At 51.5% G+C, this 19,391-nt stretch overlaps 1 protein-coding gene across 3 annotated transcripts; it reads right to left on the bottom strand.

Moving 5' to 3' along the window:
- Positions 1-1,234: 1,234 nt before the first annotated feature.
- ROBO4 (roundabout guidance receptor 4) lies at positions 1,235-15,624 on the bottom strand. Of its 3 annotated transcripts, XM_017523957.2 has the most exons (18): positions 14,638-15,258; positions 13,906-14,235; positions 13,483-13,640; positions 13,169-13,289; positions 12,766-12,893; positions 12,438-12,666; positions 12,062-12,174; positions 11,172-11,340; positions 10,840-11,025; positions 10,681-10,723; positions 8,650-8,786; positions 8,283-8,546; positions 4,714-4,821; positions 4,336-4,477; positions 3,955-4,191; positions 3,442-3,800; positions 2,034-2,240; positions 1,235-1,904 (listed from the first exon to the last, which is right to left on the bottom strand). In XM_017523957.2, exons 1-18 carry the CDS (start codon positions 14,705-14,707, stop codon positions 1,882-1,884), a joined length of 3,024 nt encoding a protein of 1,007 aa, XP_017379446.1. In that variant the 5' UTR covers positions 14,708-15,258; the 3' UTR covers positions 1,235-1,881. The 3 variants fall into 3 exon arrangements, 2 of the variants coding, with proteins under 2 accessions (XP_017379446.1, XP_017379460.1); XR_001823676.2 differs by lacking the exon at positions 1,235-1,904 and having other exon boundaries at positions 2,148-2,814; positions 3,378-3,800; positions 14,638-15,624; XM_017523971.2 differs by lacking the exons at positions 13,906-14,235; positions 14,638-15,258 and having other exon boundaries at positions 13,169-13,319; positions 13,483-13,575.
- Between the last annotated feature and the right edge of the window lie 3,767 nt (positions 15,625-19,391).

Raw genomic sequence — 19,391 nt, 5'->3', positions numbered from 1 at the left:
GGTCCCGCCTTACTCAGCCTCTCAACTCCCAGTGACCTCCGAGGAGAGCTGCTGGGTTTGAGGGAGTGGTACCCCCTTTCGGGCCCTGCTTCCTGCGGCCCTGTCATGCTTCTTAGCGTCCCCTCCACCAACTTGTGGATTCTGCCCCCAACCTTTCCCACCCAGGGAGGAAGACACAGCCCTCCTGCCCTCCAGCACCTTCTGTGGCTCAGGCCCTGGAAGTCCCGCTTCCAGGTTCATCTCTCTGTTCTGTTTTTTCTTTGAAAGGTGTTCCCAAGCCAACCTTGACAGGTGGTTCTACCTTTTGTGGAATTTAGCCACTTTGCCTATTTTAAACCATTTGGGACTGCCGAAAGCAGTTGTCTCCTCAGGATAGGTGAACCCGAGGGCCTGATTTGATCAGGTCTGCCTGCCCTGCTTGCTTTTGGTTGCTGGCTTTTTGTTTTTCCCCTTTTCTATGAAGCACAAGACTTCGGTAGCTGAAGGCCTCGCTGCTGAACGTGGAAACAACCTTCACTGGCTACTTGATAGATAACATTCACAGGTCACCATGGGAATGGCCACTTCAGTCATTTTATAGGAACCTGGGCCAGCTCTTGTCCAGATTAAACTGGTGGAGACCACCAACCTTGTAGCTAGGCCTCTGCAAGTGCTCCAGGGGTGGCCTTTAGACATCAGAGAGCCAAAAACTCCACCTTCAGATTATAACAACCATTTTCTACACATATGTCCTCATGAAATGCCATGAACCCCAACTACGCTTGGGCAGAATGAACCTATTACTTCATTTTCCCCACTGCCAATCACCCTTCCCCACGCCTTAGACAATCCCACTTCCCACAGCCATAAATACCCCTAAGGCTTATCTTGGGGAGGCAGATTTGAGCGCTGTTCTGCCATCTCCTCACTCAGCAGCTTGCACATAAATTTTTTCTCTTTTGCAAAACGCTGTCACAGTGATTGATTTACTGTGTGCAGGTAGATGGGCCCTGGATCTGGTGGTAATCTAAGTTTCCAGGACCAGCAGACCCTGAAACTCCCCCACCCCTGCCCTTTCTATATTCTGCTTAAAATTTGATAGATGAACACCATTCTCCCTTTAACTGCAGAACAGAAATGGGTGACACTCTCTGAGTGTCGGTGAATGCCTGATCCCTGCCTAACTCCGGGAACTCTTGCCATCTCTCCAGGTGCCCCCCTAAAAATGGTGCTCCAGGGAATGATCTCACAGAACTCAAGTCTTTGCCATTTTATGGTAACAAATTTCTTAAGCTCATAGCGACAGCAGTATGAGGACAGTGCTTTCATCCCATGGTTCCACACCTCCCTTCCTTCAGCATTCTCCCTAGGCACAGCCTTGAACCCTTTGCTTGGCATGAAGTAGGGCCTCAGTGCCTTAGTGGCGTTCATCCGTAATTTATTTCCATGGTGAGGTTGGGAGAGAGTTGAGCTCTTCTCTAAGAGGGGGCTCCAAGAAGCTCCTTCCTCCATAGCCCTCTCCCAGCAGCCACTGGTGTCCTTCATGAAGGACCCTCTGGCTCCTCCACTTCCTGTGATCCAAGTGGGTGGGGAGAGCAGGAGACAGGGCTGCTTCTCAGGCCAAAATGGCCTGGTCGTGGGAGTGGGTGGCACAGAGGAGAAAGCAGTGGCTAAGAATCAGTGCAGATGATGTTTTGCCCTCGGGGGCTCCAGGTCTGCTTTCCTCTAATTTCGTTTTCATTTGTTTTCACAATCCTGGAGGAAGAACTCTCTGGAGGCTGGGGAAGGTGGACCCCAACTGCAGAGAAGCACAGGCCAAGACCCTCACACCATGGCCCAGGTCGTGCGGGCGGGTGGGAGAGGTGGTTCTGATTCCCTTCTTGGCAGTCTTAGGGACAAATTTCAGGAGGAATCTACAGGAGAAGCTGAAGGACAGTGGACTTATCGCCCCTGTTCCTTCTCTCCCTTCCCCGATGCCAGGCTTCCTCCTGGCTCTTCCTCCCAGGAGCCCTCTGGTCAAGATGGCCATGTTAGTCAGGAAGATAGACACTCACCACCAGCCTTGGGCATAGGACAGTGGAGCTGACTTCTCTGGGAAGAGATCCGAGAGTCAGTGGGCCAGGGAGGCATCCCCCTTCCCAGCCTCTGGGTGTGGTTGACATCCATGTCTTCCAACCAATCTGGCCTCCACTCCCACAGGGGCAGGGAGAGGTTGGGGGTCAGGAAGATGTCATCCCTTGGGGAGGGAGGTGATGAGGCATCTGTCAGGGAGGGTAGAGGTGTCTGTGGGAGGTTGACCAGTTTAGGACAAAAAGCTTAGGACCAGCTCAGGGCATGTACTCGGCCCTAAGCATAACCTAACCCCAATTCAGCCCATCAGTCTCAGAGGCCACATCCCCAGGGGCTGGATCCATTGGTTTCTTTAGGGAGAAGTGCTTGCACTGTTTCCTCCCAGGGCAGCTCTGGCCTTCTGTCTGTACTCTCCCTTCACGCACCCATTCACTGGGCATTCTTTTTCTGCCATCCTGAGCCCTTCTGTCCTGGACAATCCTTGCCCTCCCATTTGCCACAAGCCTGGTTGTTTTTCTTGGGGGCAAAGGGTAGAGTTAGGATTAGTAAAATGGGGATGGGGGAATCTGACTGGGCATGTGGGGAAGGGACACCCAAGGAGCCAGGGCCCTGCACGACCTTCTGCTGACATGGAGATAAAGGTCCCACTCTGCTGGGAATGTCAGTGGTGAGCCCTGTGGCTTCTCAGCCCCAGCCATGGACAGAGCAAGAAGAAGGGATTGGAAGAGGCTGGAGCAACCTTTCCTGGATACCCAAGTCAGGGTAAGAGGGGAGTCCTGGAGTCAGGGAAATGGACCTGCAGTTGGCAGCCTTTAGAATTAGACAATTTGGGCTGGGCGCAGTGGCTCACCTGTAATCCCAGCACTCCGGGAGGTCGAGGCAGGCAGATCACTTGAGGTCAGGAGTTTGAAACCAGCCTGGCCAACATGGTGAAACCCCATCTCTAATAAAAATATAAAAAAAAATTAGCTGGGCATGGGGCGAGTGCCTGTAATTGCAGCTACTTGGGAGGCTGAGGCAGGAGAATCTCTTGAGTCCAGGAGGCAGAAGTTGCAGTGAGCTGAGATCATGCCACTGCACTCCAGCCTGGGTGACAGGGTGAGACTCCATCTCAAAAAAAAAAAAAAAAAAAAAATTGGACAACTTGTTCTGTGGGTGACCTTCGGCAAGCTAATAAAACTATCTGACTTACAGTTTCCTCATTAGGATGAGAGGGATAAAGAATATTCTACATAGGCTTTTAATATTAAATGTATGTAAAACACTTATCACAGTACCCGAGATATAGTAATCATTCAATAAAACGAGTTGTTTTAACAACGATGTCATGATGATGGCTGTTAGACAGGCAAGGCGCATGAGTGAGGAGTAAGATGGGGTGACCTCACATACCTGTGAAGACGCAGTCTGCCTCCCTGGGCTCTAGACCAAAACCAAAGCTATCCATGGCCACTGCCAGGGCCCGGGCAAAGTGGGCATCAGCGAGGAAGGAGCCATCAGAGGAGCTGACCAGGCTGGCTCTGGCACTGGCGGCATTGTCCTCAGAGGCTGAGCCCCAACCATTGGCTAAGGAACCCTCGCTGGGGGTGGGGGTAAGGCAGGGCCGAGATGGGCACAGCAAGACTCCCCCCTCGGGCCCCACCCCTCCTCCGGTCCTGCCCACGTCCGCAAGCTCTGAGGCTGTTGGGACGCTGATGTATCCATAGGTGGTGGGGGGTGAAGGAGCCCTTGGCATGGGAGAGACGCTGTTCCTAGGGAGAGGCAAAAGAGGAGACAGGAATGGTTAGGGTGGGGTGGGAGTCATAGTAGCAGAAACACCTGGATTGAGGAAGGGCGGAACAAGTAGAGAGGCACATGTTTCCGTAGTTTCTCTTTAGTTCTTTGGTTATCTCTCAAGCTACTCACCTGGGAGTCTCCTCACCCTCACTGAGTTCCAAGCACAGAGCCACCTCCTCAGGGGTCAGCACACTGTCTTGATCTTCCCCCAGGGATGATAGTGAAGAGCTGGACAGGCGACTGGAAGCTGGGCTGGGACCAGAGAGTGAAGAGGCCCGGGGACTTGGGGGACTGCAGGGCCTAAGGATGGGGGTGGGGGCTGCTGGCAGCAGGACCGAGGAGAGAGTCTGTGGTGCCACTGGAGGCCTGATTGCAGTGAGAGGGTGATGCAGGGTGGTTGGTACAGCTCTTCAAGTCTTTGTTCCCCCCTCCCCAGCCCGTCCAATCCCAGCACACACTCCCCACACCCCTGCTCTCCCAGCCCTGCTTCCCAACCACATGCCCTCTTACTGGGTCTGTTGACTCTGAGTAGGGGGAGTTTTGTGAGGAAAGAGGGGTGCTGGAGGGAGAGGACGAGTAACCAGCTCATTTGAGGCGCTGAGGAGTTTCGGTCCCAAGCCTTGCCAGGCAGCCAGAGCTTGGGGCACAGCTCCTGGAGAACAGAAGCCCGGGTGTGAGAACAGTGGCATCCCGGTCTGCTCTGAAGCCCAGCTTGCCGGCCTGCCCACCAGCCCCCTTAGCTACCTGTCCCCTACCCCATCCACACTCATCATCCTTCTCAGGGAAAGGAGGACGAGCCTGCGGGAGGGGCATGGGCTGGTAAACCCATGTACTCCTACACTCTCACTTCCTCACCCCTTCACTTCCTTTTAAGGACCCCCCTCTCACCTGGGCTTTGGGAAAGGTTCTTGAAGCCTCTACTTCCCAAGTCGCAGGCCCGGAGCTCCAAGGGATGGCTGGCCCGGAGCAGTGGGGAACTGTTGACATGCTGCAACTCTGCAAAGAAAGGGTTGGTGGTTGCAGGACCCAGGGCGGACCTTTCAGACCCCAACTGCCGTCTCCATCTTCAGCCTTATTCAACTGAGGCTGCAGGACCCTGAACCCAGAGAAGAGAGGGAAACACTTCCTTGAATCCCCTCCACACCCCCATCTTCATCCAGCAGCTGTGATAGGATAGAAGGAGCACTAGGCTTGGAGTCAAAAGACCTGTACAGCTCAGCTGTGCTACCTCAAGAAAGTCCATGCACCTTTCTCAGTCTCAGTTTCATGTATAAACAACCACTTCAAATGATGGTCTTGACAATTAAGTGAAAACAGATTGCAAAAATTCTTGCCCCTTGATAGATGCTTTAAAAAGCAACTTTCTTTTCCTTGACTGTATTCATTCCTGTCTTCCTGATCTGTATACTCTCACATTGCTGCTCTCATGAATTTTGGCTCAGTAAGAAAAACACTACTTCTTTTCTTGCAGACAATCTATTAATTTCCATTTTCACATTGCAAATATCTCACATGGTTCTGGATAGCCCTGCCTTGGGGAACTTGACTGTCTCTCATTTGAAAGATGGGGTGGACCATCAGGTTGAGCTGAATGGGTAAGATAAAAACAGAGATTGACACACTATGTTGGCGTGACAGGAGACAGTCAGCTGTTGGGAAGACAAACTTCAGAGTGGGAAATGGTATTGGTCTATCCCAGGGAGGCAATGTCCTGACCATAGCTATTCTATACTGTTTGTTGAGTGAATGAGCAAATGCTTGGGTGATGTCAGAGATGTGGATGTAAACACAAGGTGAGAAGAGCCGTCTACAAGACAGAAGCTGCCATCTGGCCTACATGGGCAGTGGAGAGATGGGGCTCTGGGTGAACTTGACAATGGAGAAGCTGAAGAAACTAAAGAGACAGCCCCAGCCATGTGTAGTGGCCTATGAGCATGCTTCTTGGTCAGGCCAGAGCCCAAAAGGTTTCTAAGTTTAAGCCAGAGAAGAATAGGGTAATCGAGGAAAGATATTTTTCCAGGGCCAGGAACCAGAAGTACATCAGACAAAGGAGAAAAGAATCAGCCTTCTGATTAGTATCCCATGATCAGAAGCCCAGCTAGGAAAAGGCTTCCCTTCTTGGTGGACCAGGGACCAGGCAGGACCCTCAGGGTAGATCTATCTAGTCCGTCTCATATCAGAGATCTGGGGGCCACTACCGGCAGCTTCAGAGCCAGGAAGTGAGCCAGGCCTTGACATTGACCAAGACCCCATTTATGTACTAGTGGTCAGACCTTCTGAACCTTTGGGATGAAAACTCACCAATGACTAGACTTCCTCCATCAAAGTTTCCTTTGGTACTTCGGCTGTTTGGTTTTTTATTGATTTCCCATAGCTTTCATATGACCCAGGTAGTCCTGGGAGCCAGCGTCAGGGTTGGTGCTCCAACTCTGCTATCATCAGCTTTGTCATGTCTAGTGCCTGGCTTCTTGACTAAGCTCAGAAATATGAACACAAGTTGGTTGGCTGGTTTGAATGGAAAGGGAAGGAAAAAGCCAGGCCTGGAAAATGTTGCTTTTATCCCAGCCTGTTTCACCTCCTCTAAGGGACCCTGGTAACAAAAGCCCTCCTCCTACATTGCTTGGAGCTACTTGAACTTTAGTTTCAATTCTATTTGAATAAACTGCACAAGAAACATGTTATCAAGGTGAAAGGTTGAAACTCACTGATCAAATTGCAATAGATATTTGTTTGAATAAAATAATGAATGAATGAGAATATTCAGTGCCTGTGTCTGGCAAAGCAAGGGGAACTAAGAACCTAATATGATGGATGAGAAGAGGAGACTGCAATTGTGAGATATCAACACTGGAGAAGAAACCCTAACCAAAACCAAATAATAAGAAAAAGGAACAAGCAGGTCAACGGGAGTGGTGGGCACTAGGAGAGCCTGTCCGTTTTAGAAGAGGAGGAACAGCAGTAGAATCGACTCCATGGCTCTGAAGATCACAGCATGATCTTGCTGCTGCTGAGGTCCTGGGAGGCACAGGTGGAATATCTAGTGTCCACCAGCCAGGGAGTTGCTGGAGTTGACCTACCCTGGGGCAGTGGTGAGATGGGGCTGCAGTGATAAGAAACAAGGAGTGAAGTAAGGATCTAAACCACAGGCTAGGAAGCTTCCTCTCAGAACTGGAAACCTTCTTAAGACCTGGCTGTAGAAAACCACTCACCTCTTTACAGTAGCATTACTGTTCTAAGAGGGGCTATCCATTCCATTAGATTCAGTGTCGTTCTCCATGGGAAGGCGTTTTTCAAATGAGACTATTCAACCTCTTTTAAGCTGGTGTTTCATTACCACCGAGGATTTATGATGCAGTCACTCTGAGGCAAAGCTAGTAAGGATGCCAGCTTTGCTGATACTTAGAGTCATAAAATTCTGGATATTGAACAAGCTCTTAATGATCTTAATCCATCTTTGTCTTAATAAAAGTTGGATTATATCCATTTAAAAAAAAGACTTGGCTGTAGAACATTTGTTAGGTCTTACCAATCAGTACAGAATACTCATGAAGACAGCAGGTAGAGTGCAGGCCAACGTTCTGCAGCCCAGAAACAGGAAAAATACTCAAAGAGAGAATAGGATTTCCTGAGGGATCTCCAGAGAGACTCAGAATCACCTTCAGCGGCAGACTATCCTGCCTTTAGATTTGAGCCCTGAAGCTAAATACTTTCAGAATTTTGAACCAGCAACTCAGTCATTCTGACTCTCTTTCTGTCATAAAATGAGAGAAATAATAGCTAGCTAACTTGTTGTGAGGATTAAATGAAATAACAAATATAAGTCAAGCACCTAGCATATAGTAATTGATCAGGAAATGGAGGCTATAATTATTTTTCCCTGGAAAGTCAAAGAAGGCAGCTGGGAGTCAGGAGAGAAACCTGACCAGAAAGGAAACACCCCTTCCTCTCTGAGAAGTGAGTTGGGAGTCGATGCCCAGGCACACCTGTACATAATACACCAGGAGATGAGCTCGTAGGAGCCTGAGGCTTCATGCCAGCACTGGTCACATTCCTCCAGGCTCTAGCATGACTTGTATGCCAGTCAGCACTTTTGTTAGGCCCTGAGCCCTTAGAAGGCAAGGGCTGCGCCTGGTGTCTCTTGTGTCCCCCGTGTCTGGCATGCAGTGGTGCTTATTAAGTGTTTGCTGCATTGAATTGAGTGCAGAAACAGGGCTCACTGCTGGTGTACCCAAACTGAAACAAGAGCACAGTGCAAAGAGAAGCTGAGGCGATCGCACTCCCAGTTGAGTGCTCTGGTAGAAGGAGAATGAGGCCTTGTGTCCACTGGGAGAGGAGAATGGAAGGAGGGTGTGGGGGTTGCACCCCACTCCAGGCTTTGAGGCCTCATTCCCATCACATCCCCACTCCTAGACCTGCGTACCACCAGCTCAGGCTATGTCTGTCCTCCCCATCCTTACCCTGCTTCTTTTTGGCCTTCCAAGCCTCTGCAGGGGCCAGAGACAAGCGTGGAGAACAGAGTCCCCTATGGCTGCATAGGCTGTCTGAGCTGGAACAGGGGCTGGAGAGCCGGGCCAGCTGGGGCGGGAGGCACCTGACAGCTGGGACCCTGGGGCTTGGCCTGGCTGGGGGAGTGGAGGGCAGCTCAGCGATGAGGGAGCCATAAAAAGTGCTGGTGTCTGGAAGCAGGGGCACGCCAGGGCTTCGGGAGTTCCAAGAGAGCACTGTGATAAAAATGACAGGAGGAATTATGGTCAGCATGTTCCGCTTTCCATCTCTGCGATCCCTGCTCCCAGCTAGGCCCTTGCCCCCACTGGGCATGCTCACAGGAGCGACGACAGTCTAGCGGGTCCCGGGGGTCCGCCCCCAGCCGACTGCTAAGGCTGCTGCTGCTGCTGAGGTCCCGAGAGCCAGAGGTGGAACGCCAAGTGTCTGCCAACCACTGGGAGTCACTGTGATCCATCCTGGGGCAGTGGAGGGAGGGGTGAGGCCAGGAGAAACAGAGAGACGTGAGAACGTAATTGGCCAAGACCTCCTGTTCAGAGGGCAGCAGAAGAGAGCGAGGAGATGGTGGTATCGGCTTCATCCTTACTATTGCTTTACAGCCCCTCACAGGCTCCTTAAGATCTCTGACCTGGTCTCCCAAACTCAGCACCCCTTTCTATTCCTGGGCGAGGGGAAGCGTGAGTCACCCGGAGCTGGGAGGTAGTAACGAAAGACAGCTATGTATGCTGAGATGAAAAGAGGGCCTGAAGACAAATCTGTTTTGACAATCCTTATCTGTCACAGCTTAGTTTGGGTAAGTACATCTACTGGCCTCTCTAAGCCCCAGTTTTCTCATCTGTAGAATAGTAACAATAGGGCCTTCCGCACTCAAGCCTCATGCTCCGAGTTTGAATGAAAAAATGTGAGATCACTCAGCTGGCAGAGTAGGAGCTTGCTCCCTGGATGTTGGCCTCTGGCTGCCTGAGTGATCCTTCAAGAACGGGGATCTAAGCAAGGAACTTCTCCGCATAGGACCTTCAATGTCCCCTCATTTGCCATGATACAGCCCAGGTGCCTAGCATGGCTAACAGGACCCTCCCTGGTCTGGATTCTAGCCCCCTAACTATATCCTTTGCTCTGACCCATCTCACACCCTGTACCCGAGCCAGAACGAATGGCTTGTCTTTCCCTATGGACATAGCAGGCTATTACTTGCTGCTTCATTGCTCTTCCCTCCACCCCCTTCTTACTGTCGGGGTAATGTGGAATCCTCTTTCTCCTATGTTTTTCCACATTGACCCCCTCCATGTGTCTTGTACCTGCTTCTGCGTGGCCAATACGGGATTGCATGTATATGCTCTCATGCCTGTCTCTGTCTACACTGAGAGATCCAGGATGGTGGAGGCTATTCTAAAGGAATGAATTAACCGAAGGTCAGAATGGTATTTCTCTCAAGGTCAGAGTAGGAGGTGTCAGGGAAGCCAGAGAAAACTTAGGGCAGAGCAGACAAAGCAAGGCAGTTGCTGGAACAAAGAAGTCAGTTTGTTCAGAAAAGCTCAGAACACACAGCCAGCTTGGACCCCTGCTCTGGGCTGAGAACCTGACAGTGAAATGACAGCTCTAGGCCTGGATGTGCTGGCACATAGTAGGTGCTCAATAACTCCTGTTGATAGATAGTGGAAGCCTCCTGGAGGAGATCTAATGAGATAAAGAGCCAAGAAGACAGGCAGAGAGATGAAATGGTTACTTAGTGCAAAACTCAGACAACGGGAGCAAGAAGGATGTGTTCCTTATCAGCATGATGTCCCCAAACCGCAGACTTGTTCTGGCAGCCAAATATACTAGAAGCAGAAGGGTCTATGAGCAGATTCTGTTTTTGACAACAATGAGGAAGCATCTATGCAGTAGGCACTGAACACCCTCTGCTGGAGCTGCGGGTGGATTCCGAGGCAGGCACACTGGCTCAGTGAGAGAGTTACTGAGTGCACAGGCGCTACTTGGTAGACCATGGGTGCACAGAGAACATGAGGCATTTGAGCTGGTCGTCTCATGCTGGTTTTTCTCCACCTAGCAGAGTGAGGCAACAGGAGAGGTGGGTGACAAGAGCCCTGGATTGGGGCTTCAGAAGTAAAGCAGCCTTGAGCAAAGTCACTGAAGTTTTATGAGCTTCAGTTTACTAGTCTGTCAAGTGGTGTGATAGGAAATATTAATGACAGAGAAATGAACTCTCACTTAGAGTCACAGGAGAGATTCAAGCACGAGAGTCCCAAACTGCCAGGCAGGTAGACTAATACTCCATTCAGTTCTCTGTTGCAGCTCCACTGTCTCTTGCCCCCATCCCTTACTTCAGGTCCCTCCCCCTTCACCTCTCACCTGTGTTTTAGGATGGCGTCCTCGCTGGTATATCTGTACAGACCTGGGAGAAGGCAGGAGGAAGGCTAAATCCAGAGGCTCCACCACCAGAGATCCAAAGCACCATTCTGGCTGGATGCCGAAGAGGCCAGTACACATGTGGGTCCCCCTGACTCTCACCTGGGCCCAGGTGCACCCCAGCTCGGCGCCGGCGGTGGATACATACTGCGGTGCCCAGAAGCAGCAGCCAGAGCACCACGCCACAGCTGGCGATGACCTCTGGCCGCTTCAAGGTGGCCCTCAGCTGCTCCAGGGTCCAGGGACGAGGCTCACTGGGTTCTCGGGTGGCTCGCTCCATGGCCTGCTCTGTATGGGATGCAAAGCTCAGCTGGAGCGGCAGGTGAGGTAATGAGGGCCTGGCAGGCAAGGGGGAGGAGCTGGAAGTGTGAGGCAGGAGCGAGGAGAGAGGAAGGCAGGATGTGATGCAGGCTGAAGGGTAGGGTGGGGCTCACCTAAAAGGAGGCAGACAGGGCTACTGGGCTCCCCAGCCCCAGCACCAGTGACTGCAGCCACTTGCACGCAGTAGGAGCCTGGCATGTGGGTGGCGATTTCCAGCTGGGTCTTCTCAGCAACTACAGTCCAGTTGGCTGGGGGTAGTGATGTGTTGCCCAGGCTCCAGACCTGAGGCACAAGCAGAGATGAGCAGCTGCCCCAGGCACAATCCCAGAAGCAGAGCCCTTTATCTGCAGATCAGACTCCCAGGATGTGGTCATTCTGCCCTGCCATCCGCCTGGAGAGCCCCTCCCCAAACATGCACCCAATTTCCTATTTCCCTTCTATTCTTCCTACAAAATGAGAGACACTTCTCTATAGATCAACAGAAGAGCAAAAGCCGTCTGCTGAAATACATGTAACACCAGCAGTTCTCAGATAACAGCGTGCTTCTGAGTCACCTGGAGGGTCTGCTAAAGTACAGCTTGCCAGACCCATCTCTGAGTTTCTGATTCATTAGGCCTGGGAAAGGATTTGAGGTGTTGGATCCCTAACAAGTTCCTGGGTGAGGCTGATGTTGGTGCTCCAGAAGCCAAAGATTGAGCACCACTCCCTTCCTCACAGTCTGGTTTGATCTACTCTGTTTCTTATTCCTGTGGCCTTAGCCTCACTTTCTATGTCTGTAAATTGGGGATAATACCCCAGGGTGGACTGTGAGGTGAGATGGATCATGGAGGAAAAGTGCTTGGCAGGGTCTGGCAGACGGTGGGTCCTTGCTCAGCAAAAGCAGGTTTCCTTTGCTTCTCTTCAAAGGTACCTTTCTCAGTGCCCAAAGAAGGGTATGCAGAACTCCAGAGAAAAGAGATGTCTTAGGAGCACTAAGAAGGGCTGTGTCAGCTTGTGGGAGTACCTGGTAGCCACGGATGATGCCATTGTGGTTTTCAGCAGGTGGTGGGACCCAGCTCACAAGGACACTGCCATTGCCAGGTTTTAGGGTCACCTCCTGTGGTGGGGCACTGGGCACTGGAGGGGTGGGAGAGAGGCTATCAGGGGCTCTGAGGGAAAGGACTCTAGGGAAAGGAGCTGGCAAGGGGGACACAGAGTCAGAGCCCCAGTGAGGAGGCAAGAAATCTCTCAAAGCTCTGCTGGCCTGGCCAGGGCAGAAGCGAGTCCCAGAGCAGGACCTATCTTCTCCCTCCAAGACTGAAGTGGGACAGCCCAGAGGGCCCCAAATAAGAGGGAGCCAGAGAGGGTATTGTTGGGCTTTGAGGGGATCAGGCCCCGACCTTTTTCCGGCAGCCTCAGGAGCAGCACGTTGCTGTCAGGGCCTCGAGCCCGGCCGGAGGATGGTCTCACTTTGAACTCATAGTCTTGGCCCCAGTGGAGGCCTCCAAGCTCTGCGCTCTGCCAGCCAGCCAGCAGCTCCTCTGCCCACGGAGCTCCCTGGGCTCCTGGGGCAGTCTGGGTCCTGAACAAGGCCGTGTAGGATTGGGCAGGTGCAGCAGGGCCGCTAACCTGGGAGGGAGTTGTGAGGAAGAGTGAGGGTCAGGGAGCTTAGGACCAGCCCTCTCTTGAGCTCTGGACTGGCTTTCACCCTTAGCACCTGGCCCTTACCTTCCAGCTGAGCCACACTGCCGGCCCAGGCTTGGGGCCCTTTGCGGGGTCCGGGGTCAGCAGCGTCACATTTTCCAGCTGAATTCGTACAGCCAGAAGCTCCACAGGCTCCGTGTAGTCCTGGGGCTCTGTGGGGAGGATAGGGCTGGGCTGGGGCCTACAGGCCAGAGTGACAGAACTGAGGCATGGAGCATCCTCCAGCCAGGGAGGAATCCAAACTCCCAGAGTCCCCAGGTCTTGAGCATTCGGATTTCTACTCTAGCAGAGGGGAGCCTCCCCCTATCTGAGACCCCCAGCACTTTGACCCTGACCCCACATACCTTAACCCCAGCCCAAACCAGAGCACACCACCCTAACTGAAGCCTGCAGCCTGGCCCTGACTTTAGCCGACCACTGCCCTTACCCTGGATGGACACCCGGGCTGCACGGCTCTCCCTGTGTCCTGCGCTGTTGGTGGCCACACACATGTACGTCCCTGCGTCACTCTTCTCTGCTCTTGCCATGAGCAGGGACCCCCCGGACACCTGTCAGGGCCAGGTTCACCATGAAGTCTCCTACGTGGGGAGGGATTCTGAGCTGGGGGGAAGTTTGAGACCTCCCTGCTCTCCCCTCCTCAAATTCTACTAGAGGATGGGGGGCTGGAGGGCAGGTCAGTCCCTCAGGGTGTGCCAGGTCTGCCCTGGCCAGGATAAAGCGTGGGGGAGGGGCCACACTTACTGTGTGCCTTCCAGGCTGGAGGGCCAGGGGTTTCCCATCTTTCCACCAAGAAACTGTGGGCTCTGGGTGGCCCCAGGGAGGCCCACATTCCAGAGTCATCTGCTCACCCACCACCGCCACCGTGTCCCGAGGCTGGATCTGGAAATCCTCCCGGAGGACTGTGGGGAGGACAAAAGGTGACAGGGAGCAGGGCCCAGGCCTCCTCTTCCTCCTTTATCACACTCTCCCGCTTCTGCTTTGCCCATATCCCTGGCCTCCCATTTTGGGCCAGCCCCACCCCAGTATCCCCTCCCAAGCCTTCCAGCCCAGGCCTCTGCTCACAGGTATCCCACTGACCTTCTCTCAGGTGCTCCCTCTAACATTCAGCTCAGATGTTTCCACCCAGGTCTGCCCCACCCTGAAGCTCCCCTTCCCAGGCCTCACCAGCCACAGACAGCCGAGCGCCTCTGCTGACTGCCGTGCCCAGTCGGTTGCTGGCCTCACATGTGTAGACACCCAGGTCTGTGGACAGGGCCTGGCCACCATGGGCGTGTCCCCGGGCAGGGGGCTGCAGCAGCAGAAGGGTCCCATCCGGCAGGAGGTGGTGTGGGTCTGGGGGCACCATGCTCAGGGGCTGCCCATTCAGCAGCCAGCGGATGGTGGGAGGTGGCTGACCAGAGGCTCGGCAGCTCATCCTGGCAGGGCCAGGGCCCTGGAGCAGCTGGTCCTGGGGGTGGACTAGGATCTGAGGCGGGGAGTCCTGAGCCATGCCTCCTGGAGGATAAGGGAGAGCCCAGTCTGATTAGCAGCAACATCCCAAATTCCTGGCCCAACCTTCATCTGTCTTCTCCTGTGTGCAAGTTTGCCAGATGACCTGTACTCTGAACTACTAAAGGTTGCCTCCCAAAGAACAAGCTAGCTGGGAGGAGAGAGGGCCAGCGTGAACCGCATCCAGGCCAGCGCTTGCATGGCGTGTTCGCTCTCTGTCTCTCTCTGGCGTGTGCGCACACACGCGGACACACATAGACTTATACACACTAATCATCATCACCGTCATCATTCTTATCTCTGGTTCCCCCACTGCAAAAGGGAAGCAAGCTGTCAGCAGGCCTCTTCTGCGTGGAGTAGGCCTTGGATCCTGGGAGCATAGACCGGGAGAGGGAGGGCCGTACTCACCCATGGTAAGCAGGAGCAGCAGAGGCAGGGAACCCCTGTTCCCCAGGAGGCTCTCTCCTCCAGAGCCCATGGCTACTCTCAGTCCTCTGTCCTTGTCCGGAGCACTTTGTCCCGCTGCTCTGAGCTCATAGTGAAGAGGGAAGGAGGGGCGGGGTGGGCTGGTGGTGGTTGTTTGTGACCGAGACTCTGCCCCAGGAGGGAAGCGGCTTTGAGGAAACCGATGCTTCCTGCCTGGCCCTCAGTGCCTTGGAGAACTGGGAGGAGACCAGGGGCGAGAAACTCTCTGACCTCAACCCTTTAGCCATAGCCCCTGACACTAACTTCAGCCCTAAGCTTTATCTCATGATCTGGTCTGGGATTTCTTACAGGGTATCCTTACACTAAGCATAATTCCAATCAGAGCCTTAATCCTCTATTCAAATTGTATCCCTGGATCCCAGTCCTTATCCCTTTGCCACCTGCTACAGAGGAATGAAAACCCCAGGAGTCTCAGGACACAACAAGAGGCTGAGGACAGAGGGTAGTGGGGCTGCAGGCTGGAGAGGCTGAGCGAAGCGGAGCAGGGGTGGATTGCAATGCCCTGGTCCATTTCCCCAGGGGCAGATAGGCCAGGGGTGGAGTACGGTGGGAGACAGGAAGGACTCAGAGACTCTGGGACAAGCTGGGAGATTCCCACAGGATGTGTCCATATTCAGTTCAGAGACGAATGAAAGAAGCGTCTGTGGAGACCTTGGGCAAGTCTGTTTCCTTCTCTATAAGATGGAAATAATAATAGTAGTTCCTGCCTTGAGGGATAAAGTAATGAAACATAGAAAGCATAAAACCAGGGGCATCTAGTGCCTGACATAGTATGAATGATCCGTAAAGCTGAGCCAGTATTGTGTATTTATTTTTAGGTCTATCCCATCACTGAAACTATTGGAGCATCCTCAGCAGGAGTATTTTTCAGGCCCTGGAAAGTTGGTTGGAGTAAAAGACCCTTTAAGAGTCTTTCCAGTCCTGAGACCCCGTGTCTGTGTCTGTAGCAGACAGGCCTTGCAGCTTTTGAGCCTAGAATACCACCTCTCACCCGCTGCCCACTTCCCCCCGACAACCTAGACAGAGGCCACACTCCTCTCTCAGAGCTCAGCTGGTGTTTACAGGTCTCTTCCTTCCAAATCTGGAATCTCAGCCATTTCCTGGAGCTGTCCCGGAAGGCTAAGGCCAGGCTCTGAAGCTCAGCGGAAGAGTATCCAGCCTTTGTTCTCAATTGTTACTGGCCGGCTTCTCTGCAGGGCCACTAACCCAGCTGACGCCCCTCCCTTCCTCCCCTTCCCAGCCTGGCTTCAGTGCCAGCCACAGCCTAACAGCCTGTCAAGTAGAGGGCTGCTTCGCTCCTCCTCTTTCCTCTCACACCCAGACCAAGACTGACAAAGAATCAGAGCAAGGAAACACCATGGTCTCTACGCTAAAGAATAGGCAGAGTGAAAGTTACAGAGCGGCAGAGCTGGAAGGACGGGAATTTGGACCAGAGAGCAGAACATCACCACCCTTAGCACCTCTACTTCTGAAATCCCCAATTCTGTTCTCTGGCCCTGATTCCTATCCCAAATTCTGTGGGTGTATGCGGCGGAGGCAGAATGGAGTTGAGTTTATGGGGTCAAGGATCTGTGGGGCCAGAGTGATGAAGGGGAGATTCATATGGACACTGAAATCAGCTGAGGACGAGACAGGAAAGGATGTGGTGGGACAGGAGGATTTACTGCACAGGAGGCCAATTTGGGATTTCGCAGGCATAGAGCCTTCAAGAGTATCTGACTCCCTGACTGCTGGCTCCCCAAGAATGTCGCTGTCAGCAGTCTGACTTTAGTCTCCTCTGCTTCTACACTGGACTTGGGGAGACTAAGTGCTTGCTAATGTTTTCATGCCAACTTGATTTTACTCCAATCTCCACAATCCAGAAAGATGGTAGGTTTCCCTTAGGGGAAAATAAGGCAAGTCTCAAAGGAATTCCAATCCATCACTAGCTCTGTCCTCAGCAGGGTGAGAATGCAGAGGTGAGACGGTCGGTGTGCACCGCAGGGAGAGAGCCCCAGGGGGCTCCCGTAGCCTGAGGAATGGCCCCTGCCCCACGGTCACATGCCCTGTGCCTGGAGATCACCTTCAGCACACCCTTGCCATACTCCCAGGTTCTGGAGAGCCAAGTGCTAACACCTGAAGGTGACTGGAGGGGCCGATTCCTCAGCTGTTCCTGCAGGACACTAGAACTCTTTCACCAGGGCACTCAGAGAGACTTGCAGCGGCGGCCGAGGGGACTTCCCAACAGTAGGGTATGTCTGGATGGCTCCCAGAGACCGCAGGGCTCATTTCCAGCAATCTGGTACATCCGCATCCTCATTGTCTCATTTCCACAAACTAAGGAAGAGCCAACTGCATGAGTCAAGGGGATGATATGGCTTGGTGGGCGCCGCCTCCAGTTGCTATTTCAGGGAAGCTCTGTTCTGTGGCCCTGGTGATGTATAGTCCCAGTGACCAGTTTAAGCAGTGCCTTTCTTCACCCCTAGTCCTAGTGTTTTGTGTCTTCTAACTCCCCTTTAGTTGTTTGTAAGAGGGAGAAGAGAGGGGAAACACCAGGTGCCCTTCTGAGCAAACCTTCAGAGGAAATTTCTCTTCATCTCTGGCTCCTGGCTTCTTCTCCTTCTGGCCAAGCCAATGGAGAAAAACGGATGAATGCAGGTGGGATTTGGAGTCAGTTACACTGAGGTTGAGATCCTGCTTCCGCCTCTTATTGGCAGAGAGATCTTGAGTAAGTCATGTAGCCTCTCTGAGTCCTACTTCCCTCATCTGTAAAATGTCGGCATGAGGTTTACAGACAGTGGATATGGAAGTACCTCGAAAATACTAGATGTGTGTTAGTTGTCCCTTGAGTGTCCTGAGATCAGCATGCCTGACCAGCACAGCCACAGCCAGTCCCAACCACCCCTTGATACTCTTTTTGGATTTGAGACTCACACTTATTGCCTTCTTGCTTTTTTTTCCCCCTTCTATGCTTGAGTCTGCTTGGTCTCAATCTATAAATTCTCATGTTTGTTCCAAGATACCAACAGCTGGAGGGAAATTGGGTCAAGAGAGAAGATAATAATGACCTCCTCTTAGCTGGCTGGAAAAATCATCCTAAGGCCACTTCACTGGCACAGCTTCTATTCCCTAGTTTTGGTTCCCATCAACATCATGGGTGATTTTAGGTGTCTGGAATCTAAAATCACATCTAATACTCTTAACTCTACATTTTCTCAACTTTCTCAACACCAGTGACTATGGGTCACACCTAGCTCAAACATTGCCCAGTTGGAGATTTCAAGGGCTGCTGACATCAATATTTAACCATTTGCTCACATGTCTGGGAAGAAGGGGAGATCAATTACTGCTCTTTGTGTTGTCCAGTCAGAGACCACCAGGAACATACCTATTGTTGAGCAAGCTGGTTTGCTTCTTGTAGCTTGAGAGAGTGCATGCCATGGAGAACTATGGAATGTCTCAGTAAGAGGGCTGTTAGAAAGAAACTCTTCTAGGATTTGGGCTTTGATTGTGTGATTTTGAGGAGGGTCCAGGCAAGTGAGGCATCACTCTAAATTGAGTGCTGTTGGAAAGCAAGGACACAAAATGATTCTTTGCAGAAGAATGTCTTTGATGATTTCCTTGCTATGTAGTATATTACGTGATTATCTTCTTTTTCTATTATAAACAGTACTGCTCTGAATCTTTATTTTATATGTCCCCTAGTATAAGTGTTTAAGAGTTTCTTTTTGAACTATCACTAATTGATTATTTTATATGGCTTGAGGTAGGGATCAATTTTTTTCAGTTGGTAACCTATTATCCCAGCCCTATTCACTGCTTAGTCCCAGTGACCTGCTATGATTCCGTCATACATCAAATGATTATGTATACATAGCTTGCTTCATTAGTCTATTGTCTATTCCTGCATGAATACCACACTTTCTCTATTACCAGAGCTACATAATAAGTTTTGCTATTTGGTAGGGTGTTTCTCCTCCCTCCTTTCTTTTTCAGGAATATTTTGGCTATTCTTGGGCCTTCTGCTTGTTAAGTTCTTTGAAAATATTGTGAAATGTTTATTGGAATTGTTTGAATCTATAGAAAGAACTAACATTTAAGTCTTCATATTCAGGAACATGTATACCTCTTTTTAAATTAGGTCTTCTAATGTATTTTAATAAAGTTTTATAATTTGCACTATACAGAGTTTACACATAGTTTGCTAAATGCATTCTTAGCTAACTTGTTAAATATTGTGTTGCAGAATATCTATAAAAATAGCTGCAATAATCCCTACCATCCTGATGCTTATCCCTTTACAATGCTTTTTTCCTCTCTCATGAAGAAGAAAACCTATTTTGCAGACCCCTGAAGCTGAATTGACCTTGTGAATTGCTTTGGCCAGCAGAATATAGTGGAACTGATACCAAAGAACTTCCAATACTAAGCCTTTAGAAGCTTTGCGGCTTCTGCTTTTCCCTATTGAAGCATTTCCTAAGATGGCCATGTGAAGAAGCTTGGGTTAGCCACATAGAACAGAGATGAACTCTTCAGCCAACAGCCAGCATCAATTACCAGACATGTGAGTGAGGCTATCTAAGGCATCCAGCTCCAGTTCAAATCCCTAGATAATATAGTGACCACAGGCAGCACCAGCAAATAAATTGTCTACCTGAGTAGGCGAATTGCCGACACAAAGAACTGCAAACAAATGA

The sequence above is a fragment of the Cebus imitator genome, unplaced genomic scaffold, assembly GCF_001604975.1.
Source record: "Cebus imitator isolate Cc_AM_T3 unplaced genomic scaffold, Cebus_imitator-1.0 Scaffold0, whole genome shotgun sequence".
In the NCBI taxonomy this organism is placed as follows: Eukaryota; Metazoa; Chordata; class Mammalia; order Primates; family Cebidae; genus Cebus; species Cebus imitator.
This window is presented reverse-complemented; position numbering and strand designations above follow the sequence as displayed.